The sequence below is a fragment of the Bos taurus genome, chromosome 15 (assembly GCF_002263795.3).
Source record: "Bos taurus isolate L1 Dominette 01449 registration number 42190680 breed Hereford chromosome 15, ARS-UCD2.0, whole genome shotgun sequence".
In the NCBI taxonomy this organism is placed as follows: Eukaryota; Metazoa; Chordata; class Mammalia; order Artiodactyla; family Bovidae; genus Bos; species Bos taurus.
The window spans coordinates 20234044-20247994 of NC_037342.1; the positions used below are offsets into that span (position 1 = coordinate 20234044).

The 13951-nt window shown below is 39.5% G+C and overlaps 1 protein-coding gene across 6 annotated transcripts in view; it reads left to right on the plus strand.

The window, feature by feature from the left end:
* The window catches only part of ZC3H12C (zinc finger CCCH-type containing 12C), a 76893-nt gene extending 65490 nt beyond the window's left edge, over positions 1–11403 (plus strand). For all 6 annotated transcript variants that reach the window (XM_059875079.1, XM_059875081.1, XM_059875082.1 and 3 more), the window contains 3 exons: positions 980–1214; positions 3204–3310; positions 4124–11403. In XM_059875079.1, coding sequence (XP_059731062.1) covers positions 980–1214; positions 3204–3310; positions 4124–5523 — 1742 coding nt within the window. In that variant the 3' untranslated portion in view covers positions 5524–11403. The remainder of the gene's footprint in view (positions 1–979; positions 1215–3203; positions 3311–4123) is intronic.
* The last annotated feature ends 2548 nt before the right edge of the window (positions 11404–13951 follow it).

The window sequence follows — 13951 nt, forward strand, 5'->3', positions numbered from 1 at the left end:
ATGACGTCTGTCAGCTCATACCCAGCACTTTGTGCTAGAACTTAACAATGGTGGGAAGTCTGGGATTGAAAGAGCTAAAGTATGAAGAAGGCATGGTGAGGAGACAGTTTTATCATTAGTCAAAATATGAGCTCTGCTACCTTTAAAAAAACAAAAACAAAAAAACCCAAAACACTAACAAGTCAGTAGAGTTAGAAAGTGCTGAAAGTGTGTGCCAACCAAAGAGAAAATGAGCATTCCCCTACCTGTCCATTTTTAATCAATGGCTGTTTTCCCCACGTAATCACTTCTAATTTCTTGCTCAGTCCAGCCCCACAAGACAGCTGGTCTTTGTTAGTACCTGTCTCAACAGGAAAGGACACAGAACACAGAATGGCCTTGTCCAGAACAGCACTTGTGACTTCACCGCCTCCTTGCTCTTTGAAACTTTTGCATCTGAAGACCCTTCCCTTTGCTAGCTCGACGTCTTTACTTCTCAAACTCTGCCACCATCATCACATCCACTAGTTAGAAAAACAGCACCACAAAATAAACATGGGGGAAAGAATCTGTTGCTCAGACGTAAACCCACCACAACTGCTTTGTTAGGACAGTGTCGTGCTAGGGGCGTGTGAGAAGCTAGTTCACTGTGTAGAGCTGGTGGCTCTAGCTGTCAAAGAAAAGCTTTATGTGATGAAAATCAGACTTTGTTCAGTCATGTTTCAGTTTTATGCTTTTTTTTTTTAAGATTTAAACTTTTCATGTTTTTTAGGTTTGCTTTGTTTGGCTTTTTTTAAACCTTTTTTTAATTGAAAATCCTGAAGGAAAACTGTTACTGGGAGCTACAAATTTGCTCCATCTACAAACTATAAATCATAATCCCTAATTAAATGGGTGCATGCATCCAGTTCATGTTATAAAAACTGACTTTGTATGAAAGTTGTGAGATGTGTTTTGCATGTTTTTATTACTAAAAATCCTACCCTGATTATTCTTGCAGATCAAGAAATCCTACGTAAATTAGAGAAGGAAAAAATCCTGGTGTTCACGCCTTCGCGACGAGTGCAGGGGAGGCGAGTGGTATGCTATGATGACAGGTTCATCGTGAAACTGGCCTTTGAGTCGGATGGTATAATTGTGTCCAATGATAACTACAGGGATTTGGCAAATGAGAAACCAGAATGGAAAAAGTTCATAGATGAGCGATTATTAATGTACTCATTTGTCAATGACAAGTAAGTAAAACCACTTACAGTAACACTGCTTCCCTGCAAATCTAAGTATCCCTGGCAGCAGGCTATAGGCTTGTCTTTTTGCCACTGACCAGACGTAAGACAGTTTCTTCCAACTATTGATGTCCCCACTCATCCTCAGTGGGAGTCAGAAAATGGCAGAGTCCTGCCTCAGGAGGCCCTGTGTGAGATGCAGGCTGCCCTGAGTGACTGACATGTGGAGGCTGGCCACCTTCAGAGGATGCAAATGTGGAACACACTGACCACCAGAACACTGCCTTTCAAAATCTACTTTAGAGCATTGAGAGCTTATTTAAATATATGATTTTTAAAAAATATTGTAGCAATGTAAAACTATTCATGATTAAATTGATAATGGACATGTGATATGCACAAAGATGTCAGGTCAACTGTATTTACCAATATGTGGGAAAAGCTCACCTGTTGATAATCAAAAATGAAAATTAAATCTACAAAGAGTATATTTTTCACCCATTTAATTCACAAAATTAAAAAACATATTTTTGTATATGCCTTATGCTGTTATCACTGGAGAAGGAAATGGCAACCCACTCCAGTATTGTTGCCTGGAAAATCCCATGGGTGGAAGAGCCTGGTAGGCTACAGTCCATAGGGTCGCAAAGAGTCGGACGTGACTGAGCAACTTCACTTCACTTCACTATGCTATCTATTAAAGACATAATGAAACTGATAAATTTGGGTATGGTTTAGCAGAAGTCTTAAAAATACCCTCTCAAAGCAATGGTCTCATTTCTTGGAATATATAATGAGGGAAAAAGGAAGATCAAAAATGTTCACTTCTGTATATTTATAATTGCAAAAATTCAAAGACAACTAAAGATACAATACAGAAATCAGTTAATTGCGGTACATCTCCTAGTGGAATATTATTCAGCTATTCAGAAACATGGGGAAATATTTGTTAAAAAGCAAAGTATAAAATTGCATTTGTGCTTGTAAAGTGCTGTGTACATAGAGGAAAATAACTAAAATGCAACACATAATGGAAAATAATTGTATTAAGATTGTAGGATTGAGTGTTTGTCTTCCATTTTTAATCTTTTAATATTACCATATTATGTGTATAATAGTAAACATCATAGTTGCTCAATGGTATTACTCAGGCATGTTAACACCCCCTTAGGAGTTGACACATTATTCACATTTTACAGGTAAACGTGGTTTATTTCATGTTCAGTAACATAACTAGTAATAGAAATCCTCAGTCACCTCTTGACAGTATTCATGCCATGAATTCTTGCTTCGATTGGACAGTCGATCTAAGATAATAAGTTTATTTCCTTAAGATCTTTTCTATCTCAGCTAAAGAAGTAACCTTGTTATAGTGGGAAGAGAATGAATGTGGAGTTAGACAAATTGAATCTTGGTTATACCATGTGAACTGAGATAAAAATACTTAGTTCATCTAAGCCTAAGTTAGAAAAGTGTAATCACCTGTGAAATGGAACTAATTCTTCAAGGGATTATTGCTGGGATGAGATGCAGCGATGTGTGCAGGGCATCTGACACATGCTAGGGGTCTGGGTCGTTTCAGTCTGCCTGATCCTCTCTCCCACCTCTCCCTTCTGTCCTTCAGCACCTTCTCCTGGCTCCCACCTGCCTCATATTGCTTCGCAAGATTAATGTTCTTAAAGCCTGTTGTAAAATGCCATTGTGATCGTTTTCTTAAGTCCTTACAAAATCCCGTGAGAAAAGGAAGAATTAATTAGAACATGCTAGGCCCAAAACTTGTTTGAATTAAATGCAAGTTCAGCTTGAAACATTTTAATTTTGTTTTCATTAAGAAAACTGTTTGTACTGATTTTTTTTATCCTATAAATGTTGAATCAAAATATTTGGATTAAAATCTCAAAATAAATACCTTAGGGTGAATATTCTTTACACTCTGTCTTTAGAACTAAATTGTCAACCTTCTACTTTAGATATAATTTTGTATTATGTCCATGACAGGTTCATGCCTCCAGATGACCCTCTTGGCAGACATGGCCCAAGCCTGGATAATTTTCTAAGGAAGAAACCTATTGTTCCTGAACACAAAAAGCAGCCTTGTCCATATGGTAACTTTCTTTATAGTATCTAATAAATGCCTTTAAGTAGCTCAAATGGTAAAGAATCTGCCTGCAATGCAGGAGACCGGGTTCAATCCCCACGTCAGGAAGATCTCCCAGAGAAGGGAATGGCCACCCACTCCAGTATTCTTGCCTGGAGAATGCCATGGACAAAGGAGCCTAGTGGGCTACAGTCTGTGGGGTCACAAAGAGTCGGACACACTGAGCGACTACACTTTCAGTTTTTTTCACTTTAAAGCACAATATTAAACATTTGTTATTAAAAATAAACATAAAATTTTGGATGGCATATAGTATGCGGTTCTTTTGAATGTATTAAATTAAAAAAATAATAATTGTTTTTACCTAGTTGGGTTCAGTGTATATTCATTTCCCCTGAATTAAAGCACTGTTCTAAAAACTCAGATAAATCCTACATGAAGTTAGTTTCCAGGTAGATAAAAACTTGGAGTTCTTCCATCTAGCTGCATATCAGATTAGAGTGGCTTTATCACATCACAGCAGCACATTTTGCTCTGCAAAACAAAATGTCCTACCTGACTGCAGAGTTGTACTGGAAGAGGAGAGGCGGGTAGGAGTTGAGGACGTGAAAGGAATTATTACTCAGTCAGCTGACTTTCTTATTGCTCTTGATAGCACTGACATGGGAAGACTGAAAGGTGGCATTTCTCAGAAGCAGGGAGCAGAGTGGCCTTGAGCACAGCTCCCATTCCTGCGCTTGCTTCTTTCTTAAAAGTGCCACACTGAGTGTTTAGGAGCTGGCGGAATGCTCCTTTGCCTAATTGATTTTACTCTTCATAGGAAAGAAGTGTACCTATGGACACAAGTGCAAATATTATCATCCGGAAAGGGGCAGTCAGCCTCAGCGGTCCGTGGCTGATGAGCTGCGTGCCATGTCCAGAAACACAGCGGTCAAAACTGCGAATGAAGGAGGACTGGTGAAGAGCAACAGCGTCCCCTGCAACACTAAGGGCGACAGCACTTCTGACGTCAAGCGAGGTGCTCCAAAGAGGCAATCAGACCCAAGCATAAGGACTCAAGTCTACCAGGACTTAGAGGAAAAGCTTCCCACCAAAAACAAACTGGAAACCAGGTCTGTACCTTCCTTAGTTAGTATACCGGCTACTTCTACCGCCAAACCCCAAAGCACTACATCTTTAAGCAATGGCCTTCCATCTGGAGTTCACTTCCCACCTCAGGATCAAAGACCACAGGGGCAATATCCTCCGATGATGATGGCAACCAAAAATCATGGAACGCCAATGCCTTATGAACAGTATCCAAAATGTGACTCGCCCGTCGACATTGGATATTACTCCATGTTGAATGCGTATTCAAATCTGAGCATCTCAGGCCCACGGAGCCCTGAAAGGCGTTTCTCGTTAGACACAGATTACAGGATCAGCTCTGTCGCCTCTGACTGCAGCAGTGAAGGGAGCCTGAGCTGCGGGAGCAGTGACTCATACGTGGGGTACAACGACCGCACCTACGTCAGCTCCCCCGACCCGCAGCTGGAAGAGAACCTCAAGTGTCCGCACATGCACCCTCACGGCCGCCTTAACTCCCAGCCCTTCCTGCAGAGTTTCCACGACCCCTTAACCAGAGTGCAGAGTTACAGTCACGAAGAACCAAAGTACCATCACAAGCCTCCGCTCCCGCACCCAGCCGTGCGCCTGCAGCACCCGGCCGTGGGCGCGCGGTCCAGCTGTCCCGGCGACTACCCGTCCCCGCCCGGCTCGGCGCACGCCAAGGCGCCGCACCTCGGGCGCTCCCTGGTGGCCACAAGGATAGACAGCATCTCCGACTCGCGGCTCTACGACGGCTCTCCGTCCAGGCCGCGGAAGCCCCACGCCCGCCAGGAAGGGCTGGGCGGCTGGGACCGGCAGAGCTACGGGCTGGACGCGTACGGCTATCGGCAGACATACTCCCTGCCCGATAACCCCACGCAGCCGTGCTACGAGCAGTTCACCTTCCAGAGCCTCCCCGAGCAGCCCGAGCCCACCTGGCGTGTCCCATACTGCGGCGCGCCGCCTCCGGACCCCCCCAGGTACCAGGACAGCCGAGAAAAGGTCTTCGTCAACCTGTGCAACATCTTCCCGCCGGACCTGGTGAGACTTGTCATGAAGAGGAACCCTCACATGACAGACGCCCAGCAGCTGGCTGCAGCCATTCTAGTGGAGAAATCACAGCTGGGCTATTGAAAGATGATGCATCTTTGTGGTGTTTAGTAGTTTTTTTTTGTTCAGCTTAAACGCTGAGGGAGGTTTGCTACAATAGCACATGTGATCTCCTTCTCAGCAAGGAGGTTATATAGTATCCATTTATGTGAAATACTGTATCATGGAATCTGTATGTATAGCCCCACATAGTGGAAGTATCACGGGATTGCTTTACATTCAAACTTTTTTTTTTTTAAACATTTCCTTTTTAAAGCTATATATCCTTGGCTGGAAATTTTTCCAGTTTATTAGATGTATCTGTGATCTTTGATATTAATCTTTGGTGCATCAGGGGTTTATATGCAGCACTTTTTATCTTTGTTTCATGTTTTATTAACTTGGTGTTTGTCTATCACTTGCAAGCAATTACAATACCTTCAGAATGTTGAACATTGGACTAGACCTAGCAGACTGTTTTTTCAAGCCAAGCTTAATTGGGATCTTTTACAGCTTTTTAAGTTATTTTTATTTGGGGAAAGTGGGCTTCTTTGTGCTATAATCATTATTTATAGAAACAAAGATATACTACAGCACTGACTTTATATTTTAAACAAAATGTAAGTTACAAGTTTATGTTGAAATGGGCAACAGTATATATTAGAATGATTTACAATATGGCACTTTTCATTGTTCTATTTTCGTTTGGATTTTTTGTGTTAAGTAATTAGTTAATTTAATATGGTTGACTTAAAGGAAAGCAGATGCAATCAATGGAAAAACTCGTTTCCATTTTTTTATATATAAAAAAGGCAAAAGCCGTTAACTGTTACAGTATAGAGCTTTGTTATCCAGCTATGATGTGCTTCTAGACAGTAGAAATGGAATTGAATTCCTAGACTTCCATTAACTTGTATTTTTTAATGTGTGTGTTTGTCTTTTTGTTTGGGGGCACAACAATACTGGATAAAATAACCCTTTTGCAGTACTTGCCTGTTTTTAATGAATCTAATTATTCTCAATGCAACTTTTATATTTAATATACTCTTTAGCTGTCCTGCTATTTATCAAGGCTGGCCTGAGGTGGTTTTCTGTGTTGAGGATATGCAACATTTGTTGATACTGCACTATAGAAATGGTGATGGAGGAGTTGTAAATGGTAACTTAAAATTTTTGTAAGATACTGTATATTTTCCATTTTCCTGAAGGTAATTTTTTTGGGGGGCCTGTCATATTATTAAGGCCAGATTCTTGCCACAAATAGTGTAGTTTTAGATACAGACTGAAGTCTGTTCTTGTATTAGTAAGGGATATTTCTGGTTTCAAAGTCATGGGTTTTGCTGAGTGTGGATTCGTTTCTGTTGTCGGTTAGAAGAGAGATGTTGCAATCCGTGGCAGATAGTCGTGTGACTGACATGAGGACTTCACTGTTGCCTCCAGTTTTTGAATTTTGCTTAGTTTAACAGACTCATTCTGAGCTGTTTCTGGAGTCTGCCTAGATGCCATGGTTATCCTGATTATTCTACATGCTACAGTTTGAAGTAAAGCCCTGAAAAACCAGAAAGTACCTTTTACTGTTGATACAAATTGTATCTTTTTAACTATAAGAACTATTTTGATTTGTAGATCTAGTTAAAACACAAATGTGTAACTCCGATTAGACTTTTGGGCAACATTTTATCCCTTATTTAAATACAAATTTTTAAAGTAAAATCGAAGTCTAGAATAGGGTAGAAAATAAAAGTAACAATTTAGGTAAATAAAAGTGTCTGTCTTATAGTTTTATATATTAAAATATATTAAATGAATTTATTGGCATTTTCTTTCTCCTAAAACTTACCTAGCGTGAACTTAAAATAAAGGTAAAATGCTGCCTGAAAATAACGTCCAAGCACCTTTGACTAGTACAACATTTTCACTACTCGTGTGACACTGTGTGTCACATGAAGTAGGATTTGGGTTACAGTAAATGCTTCTAAAAGGCATTGTGCATATTGACATATCCAATAATCTGAACCGTGTTCAGCAAACCTAATTCAGGAAAGTGGGGTTCAAGTCGCTGCTGCCGCCTGCGAGGTGAGGTGCCCCTCGCTGCGCCTGCAGAGGATATGGGCGCTGCCGCACACCCCTGCCGCAGCGTCCTCTGAGCGACCTGCTCACTTGTGAAATCGTTCTCCTGATTTTCTCGGTCATTCTCTGTAAACAAGTTTAATGTAGATGTTAACCCAGTGCCAAAAGTAGGGTTACAAATGTGGAGTACCTTTCATTTCAGTCTTCTAAGCTTGCTTTTTTTTTTTTTTAAAGTATGAAATCATTTTTAAATTGTACATGTAGGTTTTGCTTCCATTTTCTTAAGTTTTAGCATTTGAATTGTTTGAAGATTTTGCCAAACTTTATTACTTTTCTTAAATGAGCTCTTAGATGAAATGTATAGCACACCCTTTAATTTGACCTCCTAATGTCTGTAGCTAACCATCTGTCATTGCTTCCTGGATTTTAGACTATGGCAAAACAGTGGAGCTTGCCCCTGCCTGTCCTGACGTGACTAGCTCTGAGTAGCCACACTGAAATCCTTCAGTGTAATTGACTGCAAGTTAAGAAGTAGCAGTTTTCTTATGTCGAGGCAATCTGTACTCCTCTCCATTTTTTGGAAGCACTGATGTTGCTTTTGGAGCTTAAGAATGAGATACAGCAGTTTGGCTGACTTGAGATACAGCAATTTCTTAATTATCTAAAGCAATAAGTAAAAGGATCCATCATTAGATTCAGAGCTCATCTCAGAACTTCATTTTAGCCAAAACTTTCACTTTAATCATATCTTCAGACTCACTAACAAATAACCGGAGAGAGGTATATTAGTAAGTAATGAAACTGCCAGTGGTGGTCAGCTGACAGAAGAGGAGGGATTCAGACTGGAATATTCTGCCCTGAGTAATTGACAGTTGACTGGACTTTACACAGTAACTAGCCGGTTTGTTGTCTCTGTGTCTTACTACAGAGGGAGTTGTACTCAACTGGCCAAATTCTGGCCCTTAGTATTTCCTCCTTTCTTGCATGCGATACCTAAGTTTTCAGTCTCCTTTATATGATCCCTGTATCCTGATAGAGTGTGTCACTGACCTAAACATTTGAAAGAAATGTACACCAGTATAAAATATTTGATACTGGTAGAAACTTGAACTTTGTGTTTTTATGAAAATTCATTTATGAGAATATGTAATATAACTAAAAAGAGTGTTTTATATATATATATATATATATATACATACACGCATACACATTTGTTAAGAAGTATTAAAAATGTAAGAATGTTACTCTTTTGATGGCTAACTTTTCCTTAATTGAATTGTTTCTTTGAGTTGTGGACGACCAAGTCTGGAGTCTGGATGACCAATGATAAGATTTAGAACCACTTGAATGGAAAGCAACTCTTTACTGGCTTTATTCCTGATATTTTTAAAGAATTATTTTAATAATTTTAATAGAATGTGTAATTTTAAAACACACAAAAAACTTAAAGTAGTATTGCTTATACAGATAATTATTTAACATGTCTTTTATGGATGTATCTATATGTATATAGACAGTAATATATTTATAAAATAAATATACTTTATGTTGTAGTTGTTGTAATAGATGGGAGGATGGATGGCTCTGGATATGTCTGTGTGTGTTTTGAAAACTCGAGCTGTTTTTCCCCTGACTTAATGGCAATTACCCTAAGGGATATTTGCTTTTCATTATTCTTCTTGCTACTCAGCTTCCTTATTCAAGATAAATAGGATGTACAGTTTCCTGGCCATTCTTTTAGATGTGGCTCATCCATTTTATTATCATCCAGCTCCTGGAGAATTTCTGAGTGACCTAAAATCAAACAGATTATGGCTGGAGAGATCAGTTGTGTTCCAAATATGTTAAACACGGAAATTCAGCTAGTATGTTGAGTTTCCTTGTTATACACCGAGAAAGCAGAGTGTCAATAACAGTAGAGAAGTAAATGCATTATTTTATATTGGTCTGGGAAACCCTGCAGGGCAAGGGTTGACAAACATTTTCTGTAAAGGATAGGATAGTAAATAATCCAGGCTTTGAGGATCATATGGTCTCTGTAAACCATTCCCCTCATCCCTTAAAGTGAAAGAAGCAGCCGCAGAAAATACATACATGAATGGGCATGGCTGTATGTCAGTTATATGCTCACAGAAAGGGGCTGCAGGCCAGATTTGGCCCAGGGGCCAGAGTTTGCTGATTCCTACCCTAGAGGGAGAAAAACAGGCATATTAAGCAGCAAATACTGATACACATTAAGAAATCATACTTATATTTCAGTTGGCATTCAAAGAAAATCCACTATTGATGACCTTAAAAAGATTTCTCAGATAGTCACATATTAAAAGCATCTTAATTCACTTATGTTTTCTGCCTGGTCACACCCATTATTTAGTAGAGATAATTTCTTGTTAACCATCCAAAAAAAGAATTCTGTAAAAAGATGTTTTAATAAATATTGGAATTTTTTCATGAACTTTATACTGATAAATGGGAATCCTTACCTACCTTTTGGTTTTTTAAGGGCCTCATGGACCAAAAATTCTGTTGTATTTTGAAAATTAGCATATAATTAGCCATAAAATATTTTAAAGACTGCATTTATCAGTTACATTTTTCTGCTGGTTTTTGATTTCTAAAAAATGACAGATTGGCCCTTCTTTAAAAATGGTTTTAAAGAAGATCAATATATTTTAAGTTTACATGCTGTAAACTTTATTCTGTAAAATTAAAAATTGTGACTAGTATAATTGTGAGTGCACTTGTTGTATTGTGAATCTCTTTATAAGAAACAAAATGTATACCTGCTTTCTCTATCCAAACCTCTAGTATAGATTTAAGACACCTTAGGACTGTCCTCAGTGAAATACTCTTAACAGGATCATGTATGGTTTTAAATTCATTGGAGTACACCACTGAGCGTGTTCATTCACAGCGCTTTGTAAATGATGTTAACATCATAAAATCACATCTGTTGGAATATTTTGAATATTGTCATCCACTTAAGTTGCTATAGTTTCTTTTAAGATTGGAATATAACTCTAGTTTTAACGGGTGTTTACGGTTTTAAATATTTGTGTTTTTTTTTTTTTCTTTAATGCCCTCTGTTAACCTGCTTTTTGCTTCTGTTACAATAACACTTTGTTATGTTGGGAGTGGCTTTTTCCCTAAAGCTCTTAGTCTTTCAGATTGAAAAACAGTTTAAGGTTTTGATCACTTGACAATTTGGCAGTAAAAAAAGAAATTCTGTGCGTGTTTCAGTTCAGTTTTATAGATAGTGTAAAATTTCATTTTTTAAACCATATACCGAATTTGCCAATTTTCTGTCTAGATATTTCAGATGAATAACAAATTGTTCATTTAAAGCTTTTGACCCCATTCTTGAAGCAACTTGTGCCTCAAGGGAAGATAACATTGAAGAACAATGGTTTGTTTTTATAAAGAATGTGTTTTAAATATGAAGACTTTCTTCATTTGGGGGAAATTATAAACATCTCATCTAATACAGAACACCCGTCAACGTGCACACTTCCACAAACATGCGGACATGGCATTGCCAGTGAACCCAGTTATGGACTTTATCTTTTCCTTCTAGGTTTTATCCTCCCAAATCAGAGTCGTTTGCTGAGAGTAGAAATTCCAATTTGATCCTTCAAACTTATAAGAAAACAAGGCGAAGAATATGTTTAGAATAACCATCTGATGAATTCATGTGATTCTGTTTATTCTATGTCTGTTCTGTGTGTTTGTGTAGTGGGATTTTTACAGCTCCAAAAAAGCAGTATTTTAGACCTACCGGAAATCCATATCAAAACAGCTATGTGATTCTGCCTCTGAGAAAAAAATATATATATATTAAAAAACTCAGTTTTCTTATGGTGGTCTGTTTTTGTTTCTTGAAGAAACTGACATGCAGCAGCACGGAAGCCCCTAATGACAAGCGTCCTCCCCTCGCCCCATGGCCCGCCCGCCTGCCTGCAGCGCCTAGGACAGACACGTCCTCTGTAGCGTCAGCACACATTCAGTGTCAGTGTGTGTTAGAGCTGTGATTAATTCCTATGACAATCAAAATTAAATGCCAAAGACAACTAGTCCTGCCTTATGGTTCTAATAATGTCCCATCATTGATTAACTCAGGCTGTTTGTGGCTTTGCCTTGAGGCTTCTTTATCACCTCTTGTAAATCTTTGTTGTAAAGGTCTTTCTGCATCTCTCCTTGCATGAATCAAGTTTAGTATCTTACTAATGATGCCCCCAGTAGGTTCCCTTCACTTCTTTTGCGACCTCTTAGGAATTTTTCATCTCAGCAGATTTCTTTTACCCCTCATTGCTTTTCCGACTTTTGCTTTTCTTATTTTTTTTCCTGAAGTTGCTATTTGCCATTGTTAAGTATACTCTTCCCCCCACCCCCACCCACTTAAACTTTTTAACTAGGATCTTATGTGTTTAGGTAACTTGTTTCAGCTTTGTCAGCAAAGTTGATTTTTCATGTTAAACTATGGTTGGCAGAGAACTCAGCAAATCCACAGTATCAGGTGGGAGAGTCTGAGCTGAGACTCTCAGAGAGCGTTAGACTACAGTGTTGGCTGGGGCTAGTAGTTTATTTCTCCCCCACCTAGAACTTTTGTCTAAAGAGAAAAGATTCATACTCACTAATGAATCAATTAACGTTCAGGAAGAGATTATAAAAAGAAACTGTAATGATGAACTTATTCTAACCAAAATACCTCCAGTTGGCCCTCTCATTAGTTAGGGTATGTACTTAACATTGTTTATCCTCAGCCTCAGATGCTCTTTTTAAATTAATGATGTTTATTTGGTGTTTTAAGCCTTTTTATAAGCATTTTTTTTTTTTTTAGTCTTTCAGTGTTTTAAAGGTTTTCTTTTAAGATCTTTAACCTTTTTAAAAATGTATTTCTATGTTAAGACTACAGCCTTTGGAGGCAACCATCTTGCCGCATATATCCTACAGGTAGAGACAGGCACGTTCAGTTCAGTTCAGTTGCTCAGTCGTGTCCGACTCTTTGCGACCCCATGAATCGAAGCATGCCAGGCCTCCCTGTCCATCACCATCTACCGGAGTTCACGCAGACTCCCGTCCATCGAGTCAGTGATGCCACCCAGCCATCTCATCCTCTGTCGTCCCCTTCTCCTCCTGCCCCCAATCCCTCCCAGCATCAGGGTCTTTTCCAATGAGTCAACCCTTTGCATGAGGTGGCCAAAGTACTGGAGTTTCAGCTTTAGCATCATTCCTTCCAAAGAAATCCCAGGGCTGATCTCCTTCAGAATGGACTGGTTGGGTCTCCTTGCAGTCCAAGGGACTCTCAAGAGTCTTCTCCAACACCACAGTTCAAAAGCGTCAATTCTTCGGTGCTCAGCTTTCTTCACAATCCAACTCTCACATCCATACATGACCACAGGAAAAACCATAGCCTTGACTAGACAGACCTTTGTTGGCAAAGTAATGTCTCTGCTTTTGAATATGCTATCTAGGTTGGTCATAACTTTCCTTCCAAGGAGTAAGCGTCTTTTAATTTCATGGCTGCAGTCACCATCTGCAGTGATTTTGGAGCCCAAAAAAATAAAGTCGACACTGTTTCCACTGTTTCCCCATCTATTTCCCATGATAATTTCTTCTTAAATTGAAGAAAGTAGGGAAAACCACTAGACAGGCACGTTACGGAGGTAATAAATGAGTTAAACCCTCTGAACACATCGATCCATAGTGTGCATTTAATGACAGCTATTGTTAGGTGAATGCGAGGTGCTTAAAAAACAGTTGTTTGAGATGTTTTCATGAGAGCCTTCCTGTCTATCCGTTACGTTGCAGAAGAGCTGGACTCTCGCCATTGGTGTAATGAATATTCCATGCCCATGTGCCTTTCAGTGGGGACACTCCCCTTTGAAGAGTTCTTGGCACCCCATGTCCTTGCTATCCCTGTGGCTGGTCCTTCTTGGCTTACAGGTTTTGTATAGTATTTTAATGAGGAAATAAATGGAATAACAAAAATAACAATAATAAAACAGAAACCCTTCCAGAAGCTATAGTTCAGTAGGCTGTGGGCTGAGCGCCTGTTTCACTCCTGAATGTGAGGCTGGGCAGACCTGTCTGCCCCTCCCCTCTGACCTGTAGGAAGGGGACATTGGCCCCTTACCCATCAAAACCTACAAAGCCAGTCTGGACACAGGAGCTGGTGCTTCATGGTTTATAAGTAACTGCTGCTCTTAAGGGCTTCCCTGGTGGCTCAGACAGTAAAGAATCCGCCTGCAATGTGGGAGACCTGGGGGGTTCAATCCCTGGGATGGGAAGATCCCCTGGAGAAGGAAACAGGCTACCCACTCCAGTTGGAGAGAGAGGGCTGTGGGGAGACCACTCACATATGAAGGTCTGGTACAATAGATACAGTATAATCACACGAAACAGG